The following is a 23,412-nucleotide window of genomic DNA, read 5'->3' as shown; positions in this document are numbered from 1 at the left end:
CAGGTGTGGCGTTGCATGCCGCGTTTGACGGTCGACGGGCAGCCATTTCGCTCACATCTGTTGTAGTCTATCAATGGCTGCAGAGGGTAATCGGTATAAATTGATGTCATGTTTAGGACTAGATGTAAAATAGGAAGTTTGCGCAAAATATCAAGGGTTATCTCTCAGATGTTTTGTTAGAGTAATAAAATTCAACAATTACTCATGTGTATCCTGTAAATAGATTGAAAAACGAAAAAATTCTTTCACACATTTGCAGGAGAGAAAAACGAAACCGCTTTCGAACTTACCGCGCCTGCCCTCAGTCGCCAAAACTCAGAAGAATCGGACACTCGAAGAAGTCCTCCAGAGATTTCTTCCCGTCCATCAGACCGCTCCCAGTGACTCTTCAGAAGATCAGAAATTACCTGATGAAGCGCTCATGGGCCGAAAAGTGTGAATTATCAATTCGGCTATGTCCCCGACACCTACAGCTCGTTTCTGGCTCAGCATGAACACAACTGCATCCCAATTTGACATGCGTTCTACCGTTTTTGCGCAGGACTATTGATCAAGGCACGAACGCTGGATCAAAGTACGTTTTATGAAAACGCTAGAAGTTATTGTAAGATGCATCGGTTGATCAAGACATATTGGCGCGACACAAGAATGAACTGCGTCCGCGCCATCTCCTGGAGCCACCAACATCTCACATCAACATTCTGTTTGACATTCTTCCTGACACCTGTGGAGTGAGGGCGAACACACCTCATGCAACGCAGCCGGCAACACAGAACTCCAGGAAACCAAGCACCATTCCGACACTGCAGTTGGAAAACCTCTCAGTTCATTCCTTAGTGTGTGGGACCTGTAGGCCAGGCGGCCCATTCTGGTATCCCACCTACATTGTTATATCTCTGCTCATTTTCAATTCAGCACATCGGCACTTTGATCGTTTCCGTTTGACCTGTTGTAGCACCTGAAGCAATTAACCATTACCCTCAAGGAGTTTAATGCTTTAATTTACCTGGTTGTAGTCCGCAAGTTGGTAATAAACATTATTATTATCTTCAACGCCTAGGCCATCAGTCTGTTAGGTTAGTTTTCTCGGCTTCCGAATTTTTCATTTCCTTGAGCTACCTTATGACTCCACACAATTGATGGGCTGAGGATTGACTTAAGATGACCGGATAAAGAAGCGATGGAGGTCATATAAATCATGGAACCGCAATTTCGTCTTTGTGTAACGACTTAGACATATTCGCACGGAGAGCGAAAAGTGCAAATGGCGGATGAACTGAGAATGAAATGTTCATATGCTGTCAAAACCTCTTCGGCTTCCTTTTTGATGAGTATACAAAAGCGTTGGAAAAGAAACGAATGTTGAAATGTGTTGTATGCCTTTAACGACCAGTATTTTAACGGATTGAGCTGAATTAGCTTGAATAGTTGCTAATAACGTGAATATTTCTATTTAAAACGACGGCCCGTGTGTTGGTGGCACTTGGTGTTATCCAAGGCGAATGAACACTTGGAGCTATTTCAATGTTTCCAAACGTCTATGTGGCGTGCAACAAATAGTGAACTCTGGTGGAAGTTATTTAACTGATATATTCCTGAGATCATTTGGGATAGCGAGTGGTTATGTAGTTGAAATGTCCCCAATTGATGAACTTTCGTTTCGTTGATTCTTAACCGTTTGATTTCAGGTATTCTCCGCATCACCAAAAAGGTACAAACCAAAAGGCATCGGATACTTCGAGAGTATAGTGGTGGAATGAATGAAGGAAAAAATTGCACTGGATATGGATTTTTTCCGCCTTTATCGAGTACACAAATAAACACCAGTACCGGTGGTGTGGAAACATTTTGTTACCTTCAGCTTTCACTGAACTGTGGTGGAATGAATGAAGGAAAAAATTGCAATGGACATGGATTTTTTCCGCCTTTATCGAGCACACAAATAAACACCGGTACCGGTGGTGTGGAAACATTTTCTTACCTTCAGCTTTCACTGAACCTAGTCCTTGGTGATGGACGAGGAGCACTGTACAGCCGTTCCAACATGATTGTGAACCACCAGCGGTGCTCATTTCACGGAACTCAGAATTTGGAACCCACGGAGTTTAGTCAGCGAATCTCACACCTGCTAAACGGTAGTGCGGTTAAGTTTCCACTTGTACAAGATATGGCGAAATTAACCCTGCATCACAGAAACCGTGTTGCGCGGCTGTATAGTCACTGGTTCTTTGAATGACCAACTCTTAGTCGTGTTATGAGGTGTAGAAACACCGGAAATTCACAGTTATTGGTGCTAAGTGCCAACTTCTTTAGGTGTGCCACTTTTGAACCACAACTTGATACATGATTGCGTGGTATGTCACAGGGGATATCGACCGCGATTTTGAGACAATGAGTCACCGTGTCTGTTACCGACATGGGGATACCAGTCACCTTCCACCCACATCCATCCACGGTTTTGACGATGGACATCCTGCCACGAATACTGACCGCTTTCATACGGTTACCACGGGCATGTTGACCACTGGGCTGCTTTTCATCTGCCAATGATGAGCACTGCGAGCTACAAAATACAGCAAGACAAGCAAATGATTCCTGAGTTATAAGAAACTCCATGCATCAATGGCCGTTTCGTTCTAGAAACGTAAAGATCAGGGTATCAACGCACACTTTTGGACCCACTCTTTGTACGCAGGGCACTATGCTGTCGCAGGAGACACCACTATGCCTGGAGATACAACGGATACGAAGACAATCAGCCCTTTTTACCATCAAACAGGGGATAACCTACCTACCCACATGGTTGAGGAGCCTACGTTTGCTTAAGTCAAACGGGAAATAGACGTAGTGATACGGGATAAACTCCATAATTCGTAGAATGGTTTGGTCTCCATGACCTTATTCCTCTTATCTCACAGTTGACGGGGGGTATCATGGCACAATTTCAGTTTGTGGCCAAGGCGACAGATTGACGGTCTCCCTTTTCTCCAGCTGGAAACGGAACACGTACACGAGCCTTTTCCCTTCGGACGAAGGCTCTCGATTACAATAGTCATAAAATAGCATGGCACGTATGTGGGTGTGGAACAGAAGGAAAGAGATGACCACAAATGGATAAACGTTCTAGGCGGGGAAAAGGTACCTCGCATTCTGGACTGTCGTTCAATCGTTCGAAAAACCCGTATCCAAAGTTCCATATCCATCAGTTGCTGCTTCCAGTGACAACGCATAATCAAACTGCAAAGTGAAGCTGGAACAACTTCCGAAAGATACGAGCAAAGCGTACACGACGCGCATCTATTTAAGCAAAAAGTGACTTTTCGACCACTTTAGGACTATATCTGCTTTTCGAGTTTTTATCCTCTATATTTTACAAAAAGTAGTCGTCCTTCACATCCAGAAGGGATTAGATGATGTAAGATTATGGCTTCCGTTGGCGTATAAGGATGTTCTTCTGGAAGAGTCACAATAAATTACAATTTACTTCACCAAATGCACCATTGTTTTATCATGGATTCACGGATTTATACACGGATTCGGGGCTTTCACTAAAGTTTCTTTGGTCGGTTTCGTTCTTCACTTTCAGCAAATTCACTTAGCTGAAGGCGTAAGTGAAAACGAGCCTAAAAACACTCTTTAATATCTCAGCACTGGGTGCTGAGCTTGCCTGGGCGAGAACTCGCCGAAAAGGTGTCTAATAGTGCGTGGACAATCATCGTAGTAAAATTACTCTGCGCAACAACTAGCCAAAATTTGAACGGGGTTCTAGATGGGGCGTGGACAATCATCGTAGTAAAATTATTCTGCGCAACAACTAGCCAAGACGAAGAAAATTTGGGGCCTAATAAAAATACACTTTCTGGGCTTGAAACTTTTCTTACCATCTACAGCTGTATGATAGTCGGTCAACAATGAAAACCTATTGGCCATACCATGTTCACGCAGGGAATAAGTGAGGATTTTGTCTCTCGTAGGTTACGATACTCCAGGGGAAAAGTTGAAGCACCACATAACGTGTTTCACATTTGATGGATTTAGGACTGGCAGCCATTTTCGTAGCAGTTCGCTAGACACGCTTTATGAGGGTCACGTCCTTCTTGCGCCCTGATTAGACAACTTGGACGACAAACCATTTTCGTAGCAGTTCGCTGGACACGCTTTATGAGGGTCACATCCTTCTTGCGTCCTGATTAGACAACTTGGACGACGAGTCCAAAAAGCTGTCCGACGTAAGCCCCATGTAGTATAGAATAGTATAGAATCATTCTAAGAACGGCGAATGTCTTTTGGGACGATTTCGCATGGTGCTGTGCGGGCATGCTTGAAGAGATCCAGATGCCCAAATCCTTTTTGGCACCTGTCCTCGTGATGTCTTCGGGTCCACACTCACAGTGCGTGTTTCACGTTTCTCGCTATCTTACGCAAAATGACGGTTTTTCGGGATCGACCTGATTGGAGAAATAGTGCTATATCAGGTCCGCTGGATGCCTGTGAAGACCATGATTTTTGTGAACTAAACAGTGTTTAACCGTATCAAATGTTAATGCTTGTGCACTCATAGGCTCCATACAGCATAACAGCGCCGCGGTTGTTCTCTGTCAGTGTCGGCGTTATTATCCGGACAATATGGGTGGCTCTAAGGCTGTACGTGATTTTTATTTACTTTTTGAATCATTTGAGTTGAATTTCTTGCCGTGCCGTCACTCCAGCTTTAATCGCGTCCAATTTGTTTCCTACCTATCTTCTAATTTAATCTAGCGCGGTGACAATTACCGGGTTGCCACATCTAGAAAGAAGACAAAAAAGAACCTTAAAGAAGATGATTTGGCTGATCTCAAGCAGGAATTGGACATGGATGAACATCGTATCTCCTTGGAGGAACTATATATGCGGCTTGCCACCGATCCGGTGAATGGTTTAACTGGGGATCAGGCCAAGTAAGCAGATTCCATGTATGGTAGGGATAATTGTTAAGACTGAGACTTGAGCGTGATGGACCAAATGCACTAACTCCTCCGAAGACAACCCCTGAATGGGTAAAGTTCTGCAAACAACTGTTTGGTGGCTTTTCGCTCCTACTTTGGGTCGGCGCAATTCTCTGCTTTGTAGCATTCTCAATAGAGAGCAGTACTTATGAGGACCCACCGAAAGATAATGTAAGTCAGTCTGTTTGTTCACTTCGTACTCGGTTCTTTAGCTTTTGATGGTTTGTTAAAGCTTGGTTTTCAGCCTAGATGGTTCACATTTTCTAAAACCCTCCGATTGTTTGTAAGTTGATCTCATTGGAACCTGTGAATAATACGTTGCTGTTGCTTTCGTGGATCGTGTGTGGCTATCGGCCGCTTATCGAGCGATTGGCCTCTAGGAAGTATAGACAAGTTTGGCATTGATTTTTCGAAGACTACTTGGTTTGATGTATTGTGCGTGTGTTCATCATGTAGGCATCATGTCCCTATCTGGTAAAGATTCACTTTCTTTGCAGCCGTTATCCACAGAAGGTTGTCTTGATGCCGTGGTAGCCTTCTAGTTTAATGAATTGCTCTGTAACGTTATTAGTCGAACAATGACGACTGGTGGCATGAAACCATCCGGGGGTTCTGTGTGGATGTTATCCCCACTTTCTGTTCCGCTGACATGTTCATTTCATTTGGCATGTCACACGTGGACGATGTGGTTGCGATTTGTAACGCATAGTTCTTGAATAGATCGAGTCGCTTCCGGGATTACAACATAGTCATGAGTGTACGTAACCCCAGACATCTTGTTCTCTCTTCGTCGGGGCGAGATGGCCTATTGGTTACTGCGCCGACTTACTGGCCGGCAGGTCCATGGTTCAAACCTATCTCTGCATACCCCAGACATCTTGTTCTCTCTTCGTCGGGGCGAGATGGCCTATTGGTTACTGCGCCGACTTACTGGCCGGCAGGTCCATGGTTCAAACCTGATCTCTGCATCTCGACTTCTCCTGTCTAGTCTTAGGCAACCTGGCAGTATCTAGGCCATCATGCTCTCTCCGGATGGCATGACACTTAGGCACCCCAGCAAAACGGTTTATCCTTCCTCTGTCCATGTAGTCTGCCTATTATCGCCACATTTTTTTTGGTGGTACGTGCCCACAACCAGCGATAAGCCTAACAGATTCATCTGTGGCATACGGATGACATGTTTACAGACACAATAATAATGACTTGTCTGTATCAGTGTCCCCGGATCATCATTTGTCTATAGTCTATCTTCAAGCATCGTGATATGTTGCTGAGTATGACTAAACAAGATAACAGAAGGGGTAAAAAGAACTAGCAGGTTTAATGGAGCGTATAAGCCGAGTGTTACTTCATTCTCAAAGCAGAATATTCGGATCCACTGATCTATCAGTAAAAGTCATCGGCCAATTGTATGGGAAAAGGTTCGAGAAACTAGCTGATTTTTTGTAGGAATCAAAGTGGCTCCACTTTTATATCCTAGCTTCCAATTTATGGATTGTGCTCGAGAATTCGCACCGTTACTGACATTTCTTACATTTCAGCTCTATCTTGGGATTGTGTTGACGGCTGTCGTGGTCATCACTGGTTGCTTCTCTTATTATCAAGAATCAAAATCGTCACGTATTATGGAGTCATTCAAGAAAATGATACCCCAGGTGAGTATCTTAAACTAATCAGTATAAACTTCCTGGTTTCCGACAATCTTTGACGTCCTGACGGCATTTTTACACTACATGTTCTATATTAGTTACGAGAAAAGCTAAGAAACGTTCTATCAAGAGTTGTAGAAAAGGGGGCACTTCAGTTTTCTTATCATGCATCTGCATCTATTTTAGGGACTTCTCCGGGTTTTAATTATCCCTTATTTTAAACTGCGGATTTACACTGTTGAACAAAGTCTACTACCCATCTGTTTATTTTGGCGTACAAGTATTGGTTACCAAACACTGGTATCTGGTCAACGCGTCAACATTTTCAATTCTGTTCGTGTGGCTTAGGAGCTTGATGCAACTGCATACATTCTGTTGAATTGTCTTGCCGGGCATGTCGTTCGATTATCTGTGTTGGACTTTCTGGAGTTTCCTAACAAGTTCACTACTTTTGTGTCAGTTTCTTAGGTGTCAGAAACTGTGCAACGCGGATCCGTCTCACTGAATATACAAATAAGCTATTGGATGCAGCGTGATCACAACCAAGCTAAATTTCCAACGCCTGCTTTTTAACTTCTGTTTTCGACTTAAGTCGTTTTATTTTCGAGTTGAATGTATCCACCATTGGTGTGTTGAAAACCTGCACGAGGAGTTCTGTACTGGTCACACTTTCAGTTAACCTGTAGGGACTAGCCAGCGATACATTTTCTTCAACTATCATTGCTAGGTACAGAACAATTACTGCGTCTTTGCTACATGCCTTGCGACGGGCTGCTTTGCTACCATACCCAACAGCTACTTCAGTATTGTACACTGGCAGTTAGTCTCTTCCACTGAGGAACACAGTTATGGACAACTTTAGCTTTCGAGGCAAGTACAGCGAAGTTTATACATAGCATTCGATATTTACCACTTTGTTATCGATAGGACAGTTGAGCTGGGAGATAGGAATTCTAATTTAGCAGAAATCTGCTATGGAGCATTCTGTGCATTCATATGCTTTCAAACCTGTGAATAGGGAGGGTCTAATATACACACGAATTTTCAGGTTATCCAAAAGATATAACAAACCATATAATCGAACGGCTCCTTGATGGCAAGGTCGTAGATAGATTTTTGTGCTTATTTTTGCTGGTGTTTCGGCGCATGGCGATATTCGAAGATATGACCCACCAAGTCTCTTCCTGGTCTCAGTTCTATATGTTATTGGATTAGGGTTCTGCATATTTTCAGAAGACGATAGGTGAATTATGCACCGAATTTCGCTTCACTACAGGTCAAGCTGACACGTTTTATTCCCGCGTTTGTAGTGAGCTTGACTCGAGGGAGATGATTGTTTGGGTCCTAGATGACCTCCTTTCCTCGGTTAAACAAATGTACCGCAGAACTACTTCCCATAATGTCATGGCAAACTAGGGGGCGTCGTATCGTAATTTTTCTGATGCTTTGCGCGGAATAAACAGTCAAGATCACTTGTTGTTCCATGAATACCGGTTGCTGGCATACATTTAAATTCCCTTAGAAACGACTAACATGATCCAGCTAGCCCTGTCTAACAGCATTCAGGTTTGGCGAAACATATTCCAACTCTTCACTTTGTTACCGCAGACAGAATTGAATTTTACACATGCAGTCATTATTCCTGGAAACCACCGGTGTTTGTTGATGACATTGTCTAACTCCTCCCATAGACTGCGATGGTAATTCGAAACGGAACAAAAATCGAGGCGCCCGCTGAAGCGCTCGTGGTTGGCGATCTGATTGACGTGAAGTGCGGTGACCGGGTCCCTGCCGACATTCGAATAATATCAGCCAGCTCGTTCAAAGTGAGTGTTGAGTGCAAAGATGCAGTTTCTGGTGGCTTATTTGTAAGGTTTATTTTCCGTTTATGTCAACGAGTTGACTGGAGTTGTGTGCCAGCTTTACCTACAGTTTTCTCGAACCGATCAACTGCTGATTTCCACAATAGAAATCAATGAATACCTTTGTACTAGTATGTGGCCTAATTAGGCTGATGCATTGTACGGTTTTATGACGGGCAGTTTATTTTTTCAGTTACTTTAGTTTCTGTTGGCATCCAACGGTGACTAATAACTTGGACAGTGCACCCTATTGATGTTACTATTCCTTAATGGGATTGTGCTCTGTCATTTCCTATTGAAGTGATCGATATGATTGTCCGTTTGGACGAACATCTAATCCAATCATTAGTCTTACCCGCTTGTTATGTCTTCAGAAATGCCCCACGAAAAAAGGTAGTCATCCCAGAGTTTTTTATCCACTGTTTCCTGTTCAGGATGGTGTTCCTTTCGATTGGCCTTGATGGATTTTACATATGCTTATAAACCACATATCCCAGGCTTCAGCTATCAAAAGAAGGGCTTCGACCGGAGTATAACTAATACTTCAAGTGTAAAAGCGAACTATGCCGCTCGATGTGGCGTTACTGGTATAAGGCTGACATGATTCGATAGTGGATTTGCAGTGAACCAGTCATAAACCGGTTGCAAATAACGTCTTTCATCCTTGTTGGCTGACAGCAAATGAGGAGTGGAGGTGGCGACATACTGAGAACAGTAGCGCGCACCGCCCCACTGTAAGTGTATGTCAATGGTGATTCGGACGTTTAGCAGTTATTAGTGTGCGCCTTACGCATATGCGACGCACGGGCGCTACCGACAACGTTCGGGCCATGCCCTCGGCTGTTTTAGATCCTTAGGAATTCCATTAAGTTGTCGGCGTGATTGAGTCTGCTAGTTGTGTCATTGTCGTGTATATATTGTTCGCATTCATCACTTAGTTTCACGAGTGCCGATGTACTAAGTAGCAGGTATTCCGGCATGCTAAGTACACGTTTAACCCGTCTAACACGCCCACAGAGAGAACTCTGCGAAAAGACATTTGGTTTCATATAACTACTGATCCGAAGTTCCCACAAGGTAAGAACAATGTCTTGAGTGGATTGAAGAGAAGAGACTGATTGTTTACTTCCGCTCGTGATGGACACCAAAAACCGGTTCGATCTTATGTAAACACAAGGGAAGTAGGCCATAATGGCTTGAACTATAATATATGCGTGGCAATCATAAGGTTTTCGACAAATAATATTGCAGTTTGATTTATGCAAACAACACTACTGTGTCGCTTTGTGAAGGACGTATGCGTGGTTGGCTCACTAGGTGTGTTTAATTTGAACCTGGCGTTGCTGCTGCTGAACTGAGGAGTTTTCTTACCTCAGTCGTTAGTGTCTCGAAAATTATTTTTCGTACGTGATGTTTCGGGTAACGAGAAGACAGTCTACTGAAGTATTATCTGAGGAGAAGTCACAATTCCGGTTGCTCCCTTGGTCATTTAGTGAAAAGAACAGCCTGTCAAACGAGAAAAACTATCGCTTAATTCCATGTCCTCGTTGAAAAAAGTTCGAGGGGAATAGATCATGGCGTAACAACTAGGAATGAAAGCTGCTTAAGTTAGCCGCTGTGCAATCTTCGCTTGTTCGCTGCTTTTTTCGGCATTTCTACACAGTTAAGTGCCCTGACGCAACCTGTTTGACTCACAGGCGTGCGAGCCAAGGGCCTTCCGCCGTATTGCGCCAGTTAATAAAGATGTTTGGTTACTTCCTAATGGCGTCTGAATCCGGCTTGATGATCAGATGTTTGTATTTCCGTATGATGTAGGCAGGATGCTTTCTCCGTTTCCCATGGTACTTACCCTCTTTCTTTTCACCCTTCAACTACTTGGTTATACTGCATTTAGGCCGCATCGTCCACCGCTTATGTATTTAGCTTAATGTTGTACACGACGAATGGACACTTGTCAAGCCGCGGACATCCTTTGGGGGATGAACACTTTTATCCTCTGCTCCGCTTACTCCTAACAGTTTTTTACTTTGTGCATGTGTTTTGTCTTCTTTCTTTCTGCACAAACTATCTGCGGAATTACAGCGGTTCTAACCGCTGCAGCTTCGTTCTCCTAGAATAAGGACAATAAGGGAATGGGGCTGAGCGCTGGAGGCGATGACAGATTCAGTCAATTGACGTTGAATAGTTCCTTTTTTGTTCGACAAGGCAGAGAGCGATGGTGCTACACATTGAAGTTGATAGCTTTGATGCATGTTCGTCATTGGCTGCGTGCTGTAAACATATCTGCCAGCACCACTAACCATTGGTTTGTCGTGTTCCGAAGTCAACATCCTGGGAGACCACAGTTACCAACGCCACTGAGTTAACTGGTAGTTGCTTCCATTCTTCGTTGTCAAGTCCCGGCTCGTTTTCATCCGACATGTATTTGGACGAAGAGAGCTCTGCGAGGCCAACGGCCTTCTACCATACAAAGTGTATGGTCTTACCAGTGCAACGTGCGGAGTGTCACTAGCTGATACACCCGAAAACCACTGTTCTCGTGTTCCTAGCGCACTCACACAACGCTTCGGCTGCACGGATGATTAAATATAGAGTCCACAAGGATCTGCACGCAGTGGTGACGTCTCTGATCCTTTTGATGTTTTATCAATGAGTTTCGCATTGCTTTGGACCTGCGTGACTTTTTTCACTGACGAAGAGTCCTATTTGTTATAAAATGTGTGACCCTGTAAAAACACTTTTGCGTCGGGGGATTTCTGCGTTGCTGTCAGTAACTGTAACTCCAAATCCCTGAGTAGGTAAGCCAAAGGCATTTTGTCGGATCGAATTTAGAGCCAGGTGGACACTTATCATGAATTAGGAGAACGCTTTCTTTTTCCTAGGGACAGCTTCACTGTTGCGCGTGCTCCAGTTCCGCTTGCATGAACTGAAGAACACTGTATTGACGGTTTGCCGTTCCTTTTGGTCTGAGTTCACCACGACGGTTCTAGCGGTTTAGTCCACATGACTTTCATGGTGTTTCACTCGCAGTCTGGCAATTCACCTTATGTGAATGATCAGTTTGGATAGTTAAACGTTTCAACCACACAACGATGAAATTTTTGGTGGTGAGATGTGATACAGAAAAGTCGTCATCGAAAGTTCTTTTTCCATTCCGGGACTAGTCTAATATCCACTGCTTAGCCACACTGGTTTCTGTGCCGTCTAGGGATTTGTGACTTCTAGACTTGTGAATGCCTTTTACCGCAAGTCGCCTCGTTTAGCTGTGAAGTGGTCCAAACCTGGTGACGGAGTGCAAGATAAACGAGGTTCAGCTTGTTTTTTGTTCTCTTCGGTTTTCAACCATTTTTCTTTGTTCTTTCTAGGTTGATAATTCAGCACTCACTGGGGAATCTGAACCACAGTCACGCACGGCTGAGTATACGAACGAGAATCCCCTAGAAACGAAGAATTTAGCATTTTTCTCGACCAATGCAGTGGATGGTGAGTTGACGGAATTTCGCAGTCCGTTGTCATCGCAAGCATTATTAGACTAGAAGCATTTGTTCATTGTTGCTTTAGATTCAATGTTTATCTGTTGAAGATTGGACACATTTTCTGGTGTTTCAGATCAGATAAATGAATCAGTAAGCTGGAAGAAAGACACCCTGGCTATAGAGACTTCACAGATTAATCACGTTGATTTTTATCAGTTATTGACTCGAATTCCGCGCGACGATGACTGTTCATTTGGGATAGAAATTCAGCTGTCAGGAAGTGCAGATTACTTGATGTTTTTACCTAGTGGACATTCAAACATCGGTCATGAAGTTCCACTGATGCTGTTTTTCGCTCGTTGACACAGCGGTACCGAGAACAGAAATTATGGATAAGGTGTACGAGCGTGGTACCGTTTGCCACGCATTATTGTCTACAATCCCTAATACTGAATTGAACAAAGATGTGACGTTGATGCTGCCGAACCGAGAATGCTGTAAATTAGGTGTATTTTGGAACGGCTTACATAGTCTTTGTTCTTCGGCGTCTCATCGCGTTCAGCTGTAACACCCTTTCGGTGCCTAACTGCAATGCTACCCGAAGGAAGCACGAGGTCTGGGATTCTACTAGATTGCCCAAGCCTAGACAGGATGTTGAGATGCATAGGTCGGACCATGCGGCCAGTATATTCGCTCTCTAACCACTGAATCGTCTTGCCACCCCCCCACCCCCCCCCGCTATTTCCATCTCATACGTGTGTGATTTCTGTTGCTACTCGCATATTAGTTTGTCCTTCGTAAACTGTATCCGACAAACCTCATTCAGGCAAACGAGGATGATTCACGATCAACACTTGTTTATCCCTGTTTTCCTAGTTGTGGATCAAGATAGAAGTTTTTCACTATGGTATTCCCTCGCTCGATTTAGTTTTATTCAGTTTCTATCCCGTCCAAATTTATCTTGAGTGAAAACGGATGCGGTGGTGTTGTTTATGCCACATAATTACCATATGCTTTCCATCATTAACTCGAACCTTGTGGGTTGGCTAATTCGGTATTCTCCGATACACCTGCAAGGAGTTTGGAAAGAACGTATTTTATGTAGAGCGCATCTCTGCGTATTGATATGCATCACCCATATGTGTTGTAATGGGGTTGGTCCCAACAACCACGCCGTTTCGTTTCAAACAGAAGTTAGTGCTACAGAATAAGCGGAGTTGAAGTAGGGTCGGACGTGGAAATTCTCGTTCAGACCCAACTAAACATGAATCGGGTAGATCTCTTATGTCAATCTTCATGATAGAATACTTTAAACTGACCTCTTGAAGCGTGCTACCAGAAGAGGCAACTTTTAATCAGTTCCAGAAGGGTGCAACTCTATCGACTAATTGATTTTAACGTAAATAAAATGGTGCCAATGGTTGTATTTGATGAACTAACCAAGTGGTTCGCAATTTCTATAACCAAGCTGTGTCCGTTCCACGAAGTCACTAACGTATTTCGCTACGCCGCGATCTTGGGCAATCTATTATCATTACACTCATTCATTCCTCACCGACTTTCTGTGGATTCCAGTTTCTGTAGCTTTAAAAGGTCGTTCGACTTTGGAATCACTGCCATCGGAAGTGGTTCCAGCTTCGTTTTTGCTTTCGTTCAGAATAACAAATGAGCTATTCGGTTGATTTAGACTCAATGAACAGGTTTGCTGTTACGAACTTCCTGAACTTAGGCATACTTGACGTATTAGGACACCATTGACGCATTTACAATACTGCGAAATATTTACACACCGCACACCGAATAGCCTTTCAGTATGAGGTCTCAATGCTCGGCAATAGTAGGCTGGTTTTCAGTACTGTCGTTTTGCGCCCCATTGATACCAATCGCCAAATCCCAGGGGAGCGTACATTCGGAAATATCTGTAAAGCTTCTCACGTTACGTCTCTATCTACCAAACTACGGTTGTTATCAACAGCTGAAGCTGAAGCAGTAGCATCAGTCCGATTACTTGATCCTCTGTTGTCTTTCCCTCGAGAGTGGGCGTAACCTTGGCTCACGTGTGTTTGTGTCAGTATGTAGTAGCTTGACACACATTCACGTCGAGGGCATTTGTCCCAGATTGTTCGCTGAATTGCTATTGATTATGAGTGTAAGGCTGACACGTTTTGGCGGTGCCCCTTACAGTTTCGCACGCGAACAAATACATACGCACACGCATACCTTCAGGTTGATGAGGCAAATTCTGTCTTTTATTTGGCCTTAGCAACGCGTTTCTAGCTGTTTTTGTTTTCTCGTTTGTCAGGCTTGCTAATATTATGTAGACTTTTCCTCACTACGTAGCTTCTGGGTTCTTCCCACCAATCGTTCCAATATATCACATGCCCAAACTATGAGTTCCTATTTGCTGCGTTTTTTGATTTTATCATACCACTTCACACGCTATTATTTTCCTTTCCCCACTTTCACTTCTCAGGACAACAATAGCTCGCGTAATTAATTTCCTCGCACTATTGTGTTGGAAGTGTTCATAAATAACACTTAATCATTTCTCACTAAGATCTTGCCGTTTACCGGACAAATGGAGTTCTCGCTTCCTAAACTTTGTCTCTGTCCGTTTAGGGTTAAACCTTATTCGCACGCAGCGAGGACATGCTCTGCGAGTCAGGTGATGGCCTTTTCAGTACTTCCACTAATAGTAATGGTACTAATACAAATATTACTACTACTACTACTAATAATAATGGATCTGTGCCACTAATATCTTTTCGTCTTAAGAACGCTTCCGTGAAGTCCTGTGACACCTGGGCTAGACTCCTTACGGGGTTGCGAACAAGTTCTCCGGCCTGAGCGGAGTGTTCAGGGGCTCACTGAGCAAACATCAGAAGAGTTTCAATACCAGACTACTCACGGCGCCAATGTTCTCGGGACTTAGGAAACATGAAGACAAAAGTGGTGTGTACTCCCGACGTGATAAATAGCCCCTAGTGGGCTCCCACATTGGTGCTATTGGTAAACTAGGGTCGCTTTTGTGTGTAACAACTTTCCGTGAACATTGCTTGAGGAAGCAACGTAACATCACGTATAGATGAAGTACGATTTTACAACTTCGATTGTACCAGCGTCTTTGCCGACCTCAGCAAATCACTACGGGTTGTAGCCCTAGATAGCCGTTGAAGCCCCTTTACGACAGCGCTAATAGAGAGGTGATTTGTTGACCTGGTTTATCACAGTCCATGTGTTTTCCCACATTTGTACGTTAAGGGTCATCCGTTTCAGAATTTGACTATCAAACCGACCTACGCCTCTGACCCCGTCCACCTTCATTCTTTTCTTTACAATAAGGCTTTCAAATAAACCATGGTGAAGAATCGGTGTTGAACGCTGTCGATGATGATGATGATTCCACATGCTGTTTGGGGTGCTTTCATGTGCAACTAACAGAACACCCTATCCCATGTATGAACCTGATGGAATAAAACAGAATTGCTTATAGAAATCCTAGATTAGGGTTGACTACGGCAACTGAAACATTGGGGTATGACGTCTTATTCGACTACGCTGTTTCAACTTTGAAAATTCCTTATTATACACCACATGGTGCTCAATCTGTTTAATACTATCGGAGCCGAATTCTACCCGCAACTCCCAAAACAGAAAAGCTATCAGAAACGGCATATCTAAAGCCGTCGTTATGCCTAACTGATGGCCCATGATTGTCAACCCATGCAAAGACAACTGAACAGTTAAAAACCGAGGCAGCCTAGTAGCCAGTTTAGTCGTCGTGCATGTCGACGGGAAGCTATCAGTGAAGATCGAATTACCAGTGTCAACCTATTGTAACTGTGGTATCTGGGTGATTCAGTAGATGAGTGTTAACCCATTTAGCATAGCGTCCATGATCTGTTAGAATATGACTGGCACCTTTTTCCTCCAAAGGGAAGACGATTGAACTGGAAAAGATCACGGTGCCTGTTAATGGTTAGAAGATCCTTGGAGTCATTCGCAACCTCGATTCGTAACTAGACATCAGCTAGATCGAGTTTAGAAAAGCAATTACCACCATTGAGTTTGGTGAACAGATGTTCTGGAACTGAGAGAGGATTCTGATGTGAATCGAGTGTAGCATTCAAGCCTATGGAATAATCAGCACAATTCCTGATCTTCCCATTAGTCTTCTTCACCACAACAATGAGAGCTGCCCAGGAAGAGTAATTGACAGTCTGGATGACGCGTGAATTCTGAAGACTATCGATTTCAGCGCCCAAAAATACAAGATCCGCAGACTGCTTTTGCTGGTGTTCCAAAATCACCTGCATTTGTTCAGCTGAAAGTGACATCGTGGGAGATCCATCGCCACTATCGTAACTCTGTGGTAGCTGGGTGGTGGAGATGGAGGTGGATGAATAGTACTTGATAGCACTTGAGTGGAAAGTCCAAGGAAAGAAGACAAATGAGACCTAATGAAGATCGGCTATATTGAGGATGAATCAAAGAAAAAAAGAGCGCTGCGGTTCATTTGGCTACAACGGTGAGAAATCGATACCTTAGTGAAATATTACAAAAGATCGAATTGTTCGCTAGGACCTGACCGTCCTAACACAACTCGAACCAGGGACTTTCGTGTGCCGAACGAAGCACATAAGTCCATAACTTCGGGTGGTGATACTCTTCCGAATGACAAAGAAACTAGTCAAACACTCAAGTATTCGTACAGACGTACATTAAGCGTCACTCTCCATCCACCAAACGTGATCACTTTCGCCATCCACGAGCTCATAATGTAAATTTACTCTATTGCAACTCTTGGTTGAGAAAATCCAGCTCCGTATTGCACACATCAACCCTTAGGCGATCCGATGAACTTCCTGTGCTACCCCGAATCCTGGAACATAGTGTTTTGTATCAGGTATTGTAAAAGGTGGTTTGGTTCCCTTGAACCTGTAGTATCTAAACTGTCTGTAGATCGCACTTTTCGCTGACACTAATCAAGACTAAGAGATCTAACGGTACTTCTGTTCCTATCTTCCTTCCTACTGCACGAGATTCACCGAACCAGTTGACAAATTTAAATAGTATTTAAATCATCCAAAGGAGGTGACTATTAACCTTTACTGATTTTCTTCCGGTAGTTTTGAGGGGCGAAAACCTGGTTGGCGACGCCAGACTGAAAGTATTATTTAACTGTCACGAAACTCCTTTGTCGTGTCGTACAATTACTAACAAGGGGTGGCAGTCCCTTTACAAGTATCTACAATGACCAACCTACCCCGCAGATTTGGCCAGTGGGTTTTCTTGACAGTTCAATCAATGTTTTTTGTAGTCCAGATTTACGGTCACCTTTCTCCTTGTAACTAAGCAGTCGAACGTTTATGCAAGTTTATGAATTACCGGACATCCCTGTACCAGCTGCTATACGTATATATATACTTATATATACGTATAATACGCATAATATTATTAATATATTTGTACTGTTGACTTCAGTTAAGATGCTTATCACCATCAGCTCCAATACTGTTTCTCAAGCACATGCATACCTATATCCTGAAGGCAAAGGCATTAAGATTTCTTAGGGGTGCACCGTTAAATCAGGGTTCAGGAACTGGGAACTAAAAGAGAGCACTCACTTGGTAAGCTGCTTTTAGTTTTTCATGTACAAGGCGATCAAGTTTATAGTCCTTATTTTTGATGACAGGTAATTCAACAAAAAGTGCTTCAGCTTTATGGTTGTGAACTTTGTTAAACTCACTCAAGTTACACGACATCCAATGCGTCACGCGGATGGGGCGCATTATGCTGACCGCTAGTCATATGAACCCCCGAAACTTGATTCAGGAGACCTCCAAGCATGTGGTGGTCGGAGGAGGTCAAACTGACACAACACTGAAAACTGTGGCGCCATCTCCTCCCCAGATGTCAACCCAGCTCCTTGTTGATATCTCTACACTGTATTGTTTGGTGATTCGATTCACTTTGTGATATTTGCATTTCGGTTGCAGACAAACGGAAATATACGAATGGGTCGTCTTTTTAGGTTTGTCTTTCTTCCGTCATTCCGGATTATTTATACATATCTGTGTTTTTGGTGCGTGGTGACGTTTTGCTTTTTCACACCACGCTGTAAATTGGTAGCGAAAAATTTCTTGCTTGCCGGTCGATAACATTCGAACAGAATTGCAGAATTGCAAACGGGCACGAATATGTACACGAGTCTACGCGTCCGTAGCGCAAGCGTGTGTGTGCAGTGACACGTCTATACACAATCGTTTATTTCCTCCTACTATATAAGCATGTTACTTACGCAATCCCGGGCCACTTGATACTTCACTCTTGTTCGAATTAGACATCCGGAGGTTTATCTGTTCTCGTAATCGGGAGTCATTCTCGATATTGACCGTGTAGTCCTATTATGTGTTTAGTTACGTTTAGTTAGTTTGGTTTACGTTTAGTTTACGGGAGGAGTAAGCTAATTCCGCACACCATTCTTGCTATAGTTAAATGATGCAACTCATGAAAGGTCACCGCGTTGTACTACTGGATAAAATAAACAGATCGTATCGTTCTTGACCCTGAATTGAATGGGTCCGAAGTCTGTGGCTTATCACAAGTTATTTCATATCTGTTGTGAATGTTGAAACAAAAAGGGTGGCGTAACTAGTCTGGCCCATTAGATGTCACATGACCACGCCCAGAGACACTACACATCTTCATTCATCCACTTCTGGGGTATGCTAGGTGGCGATCCACGAACCCAATGTGTCAACACAACGTTCTTTGTCCTCAATTTACCAACGGTTTACGACAGCGTACAACAGCGTAGTCGTTTGGCTTGGATCACTAAGATAGAATTTAATTTAATTTCCTCAGACGCCACATAGGCTGGCATCGCGACAATGTTGAGGTCAGTCAGCCAACCTCTAGGTACAAGGCAGCGGCGTATCGGAAGCCTTCATCTATAGAATCAACTGGATCAGGATCGGGGCTTGTGATTGGGCCTGGTTACTCTGAGCGCCTCCTTAGGGTCAGCTGAGTAACCGGCAGTCATCAGGCTATTGGTTGTTGATGTGGCTGGTCTTGGCTGCTTCGTGGTTTCATGTTTGGCTTTGTGCCGCTGCTTCTATCGGAGTGTGTCCAGCGATTGTTTGCGATAAGCATTGGTTTGGTTTACCTATGTCAGTGTCACCGAATCTGCCAGTGAACTGTCACATGACATGAAAGATTACGAAGCTGAATTAAAAGAGGACGGCTGGGCTCATTCATTCTTAATTACACAGCTGTCGGATTGATGGCTAATGTTTGTTATCATTTGAAATCCCTAAAAGATGGTCTTAAGGTGACATCTGTAAGTGTATGGAAAATGTTCGGTTTGATGTGACGGCTCGACATACGTTAACATCTCACCAATTACCTTGTTGTCTTAGGAATTCAACCGGTGTTACTGATAGAATCAAAACTGTGTGCTGGCTAACTAGAAGGCCAAAATATTCCAAAAACATCACTGCTTCCCCTTACGGTTCCCCATATCTGCATAGTTCCCAATGTTCGGTGTCCTATTTTGCCTGGGTCTTGGATTTTCACTTTTTCCGATTCGTGCACGGCTCCCACAACCACGTTTTAGGATGATCGAATGGTACTCCACGGGAATGAACCCAAGTGTGTGTTAACCTGTTCAAAATTTCCTCTTTTGGTTTATGACCAGACTCGATCTTCTACTCTGTCCTGCTGAAGGACGAAGAACAGGTCGTGTAACTTACCAAAAATACTAACATATAAAGTGGGCTCAGCATCGTTAACATTTAGCGCACACTGGTTATAAGACAGTTCAGCTGAATGTAATTTAAACCATCAGGTTTTTCGCGGAAATTTAACAATACCCTATTGTCTGTTATCTTTGACCGGTCACTTTCATGCAACACCGTTTTATATTTGTGTTTACTGCCGTGTTTATCGTACATTGAATATGAAAGTTCATAAACGTAGGCTAAAACACATGAAGTGAATGTTCATTAAGTACGCACTGACCACCTTGCTCGATTCGATTCTGGTAATTCGCTCATGTCTGAGAACACCACCAATTAACGGCCCTTAATGAACTTTATAAGGTTATGATTATTTATGCGGTTGTATAATCTAGCAACGAGTTGAAGAGCTATCTGTTTTCCCTATGGGTCGATATCTTCGCTTATGACACGGTGGACTTCTGAATCCACCCGTCATGTTTTGACATGGTTGAGGATTCAGTCAAACCAGTGAGTATGCCGAAATAGTGGTTTTCATGATCACACAGGACTGCTTATTTTTTGTTTGTTCAAGAGTGAATTCCGCTTGAAGGCAATCCAGGTAATTCGTATCCCTCTTTCTCTCTGACCCACTTTAGGCACTTGCCGAGGTATTGTGGTGAGCACCGGGGATCGAACAGTGATGGGCCGGATTGCGAATCTTGCTTCCGGCTTGCAAATCGGCCAGACTCCGATAAGCCGAGAAATCAGCCACTTTATCCACATAATCACCAGCGTGGCTGTCTTCCTTGGAGTGTCGTTTTTCGTCATTGCCTTGCTACTGGGCTACTACTGGCTGGAAGCTGTCATTTTTCTAATCGGCATTATTGTCGCAAACGTGCCTGAAGGTTTACTGGCTACTGTCACGGTGAGCGTGTGTCAAACAACTTCTGCTCACGACGTTAAAATAATCTTATTCGGGCCTTTCGGAGGTATTGAATTATGCGTGCCTCCACAACCTTTACGTATTTGTATTCGCGGATTAAAGTATACTGCATACTTGACGGAACATCACTCACAAGGTTTCATACTGTTTGGATGGGGGCCACTGGTCACATTTGTTATCGAGAGATTAGTATGTACTGCACGGGAAATTCCTATAGGGCAGTATAATACCTTTCCTTGACTGTTCTTCAGTCGTGATGCAAACGAGCTACTTCAATGAAATATTTTCAGCTTCTGCTGAACACATCAAACGTTGAGGTGTTAGCCAGGATTATGATATTAAGTACAGAAACGTAGCTATCCAGACTTGGTCATCTCATCTCTGATCCTACATGGTAATACAATGCAAATTTCCTAGGCTGATTAAATCGCATATCACGGTTAGTTGCAACCAGCGTGGCTAAAAAGCAGTTTGGTTTGGTTTGACCCTAGAGCGCAAACTGTTTCATTGTGATTGGTACTAAAAATCCCCTGTCATCTTTAAAAGGAAGAGATTACAAACTTTATTGCAACGTAATAAAGACCGTCTAGAAAGTCCTCACTCCTCTCGGTTTCTTATTGTTACTGTTGGTTTATTAGTTCCTTTCTTACGGTATCTCACCTTAACGCTAACTACTCAGACGACATTGTGGGGTTGAGGGAGGGGCCCCACGGGGCAAATGAGGTCTAGGCTAGTATAGAACATCATAAACGTTTGGCCGCCTTTGTCCATAGTGTTTACAAAAAGCTAATTTCGATCTCTGGGGGGCATCCAATATCATTGATTGCCAATCTAAAATCACGTTTACCATTTTACTTTCCCGACCCCTTATCAGGTTTGTCTGACTCTCACTGCAAAGCGCATGGCGAGTAAAAATTGTCTAGTCAAGAACTTAGAAGCTGTTGAAACTCTGGGTTCGACAAGTACAATCTGTTCAGATAAGACTGGCACTTTGACCCAAAACCGAATGACAGTTGCACACATGTGGTTTGACAACAATATCTATAACGCGGACACGACGGACGACCAATCGAGTGAGTTCATACTTTCGTGTATTCGTAGGCTGCGGACTGCCAGTAATAGTTTGGTTTCCTACCGATTGGGAGTTTCTGACGCACTGTGATGAGGTGACCGTATTTCAGTGGATAGTCGTGAACATATTTTCACGTTTGCGCTTCATTCGCGGAGCTCTTGTGGCGTAGAGTCGTAAACCAATCTCGTTATTTCTTGACTGATCAATAGTTGGTGCTTTCGACTACGGTTACCAGTCATCAGCATCAGGGACAGCAGCATCGGTGTTGACACTGATGCTTCACTGCCATACAACCACAAATTTCAATCATACTTGAAGCCTTAAACGGAAAAAAAGAGGAAATGATAGGTGTGGGAAGGACTTGCTGCTAACCTATCGCAAGCATTCTGAAGTGCCTACACATTCAAACGCCCATTCAGACAGTCTGGAAAGATGCTGACATCGATCGGCCGCCCAATTCTTGCAATATCTCCGGTCAAATGTGAGGAGGATCACAGAGACCCAATCGTGGAAGGCGGACTGCACACCCCTCTGCCAAGTCATAAGTTGTTCCCTTTGAGGTTCAGGCCATTCCAAAAGAGGCACGAAAAACAACACTCAACTCGGCAGACTATGTTTCAGCATGCGTAGCACGTGGCGGATCCACCGCTGTTGGTGTCGCTGGGTATTCCGGCGACTGAAATGTATGCTGCACAATCAAACACCCATTTTTGACTTACGTCGTTAGGAATTTGTGGAATGCATCCGAGATGTCTTTGGTCAAGAGCCTTATATCGTCTCTCAGCAGAAGTCACATATGCCCAACTAATCCGTAATCAGGGGGTCGGATTGCGAATTTTCAAGACCGACTCCATGAATATATATAAAAAACTTACGGGTCTCCTTATGGGTCTTGACCGTTATTCCTGCGGCTGGTAAAAACAAGCTACTGGTATTATTGGGACACTGACCAGTTTCACGTATAGTTTTAAATTGATAGGACCTCGTAGCGAAGTCACAACAACTCTGTCTTTTGAGATTTTGTCTTTCAATAGAAGACCAGCTCACTTTGCTGTGAATGCCTACTCTGTTGGTTCCGTACAATTTGTAGATGTGTTTGCTTCTTCACAACTGATCTGCAAAACTTGCGACTTTACATTTCAATTAGGTGGAGACACGTCGGAAGACAAAGAATCATATAGCCAGTGGGTTGATCACCCTCAAATGATTCGTCTGCAGATTTGACCATCCGAAACCTAAGTTTATCTTTTATTGATTTTGTTTTCACACCGGTTTCATGCTGATTACCCACTAGCTCTGATAAATAGTGTGGTTACGGCACCAAGTTAAAAATGTTTTGTTCATAGCAGTTGTTCCATACTGTTCTGTTTGCGACGCTCACGAACGTCTGTTCAGTTGTTGACGCCGGTAATCCGATTCGCATATACTCATGGTGACTGTTGACCTAACCGACTACTCGTAAAATTGTACATGTACGTCCACAAATGGTTCAGTGTCGGCTTACACTCCTTGTTGTGGTGATGCGTGTTTCCCATTCTGTCCCATCCATCAGAATTCTTCATACGAGTAGGTCATCCGTATGTTATACTTCAACAGGAGCATAAATGCTAGAGTATCTTTCTTGGGAGGACCAAGTAGTCAACTAGATACTTTGTCTGGCTGTTGATTAGTGGACACTGAATTTGACACTATCGATTGTGTTGT

General features: G+C 43.5%; 1 protein-coding gene across 1 annotated transcript in view; it reads left to right on the top strand.

Annotated features, from left to right (window-relative positions):
* Positions 1-4,758: 4,758 nt before the first annotated feature.
* Positions 4,759-23,412, top strand: part of T265_14207 (hypothetical protein) — a gene marked incomplete at both ends in the record, with an annotated part of 32,990 nt that continues 14,336 nt past the window's right edge. Inside the window, 7 exons of the mRNA XM_009172535.1 lie at positions 4,759-4,937; positions 4,976-5,156; positions 6,527-6,640; positions 8,326-8,460; positions 11,862-11,979; positions 20,350-20,618; positions 21,511-21,709. Coding sequence (XP_009170799.1) covers positions 4,759-4,937; positions 4,976-5,156; positions 6,527-6,640; positions 8,326-8,460; positions 11,862-11,979; positions 20,350-20,618; positions 21,511-21,709 — 1,195 coding nt within the window. The remainder of the gene's footprint in view (positions 4,938-4,975; positions 5,157-6,526; positions 6,641-8,325; positions 8,461-11,861; positions 11,980-20,349; positions 20,619-21,510; positions 21,710-23,412) is intronic.

The sequence above is a fragment of the Opisthorchis viverrini genome (assembly GCF_000715545.1).
Source record: "Opisthorchis viverrini unplaced genomic scaffold opera_v5_156, whole genome shotgun sequence".
Taxonomy (NCBI): Eukaryota; Metazoa; Platyhelminthes; class Trematoda; order Opisthorchiida; family Opisthorchiidae; genus Opisthorchis; species Opisthorchis viverrini.
The sequence above is the reverse complement of the archived record's forward strand: the minus strand, read 5'-3'. Positions and strand labels throughout refer to the sequence as shown.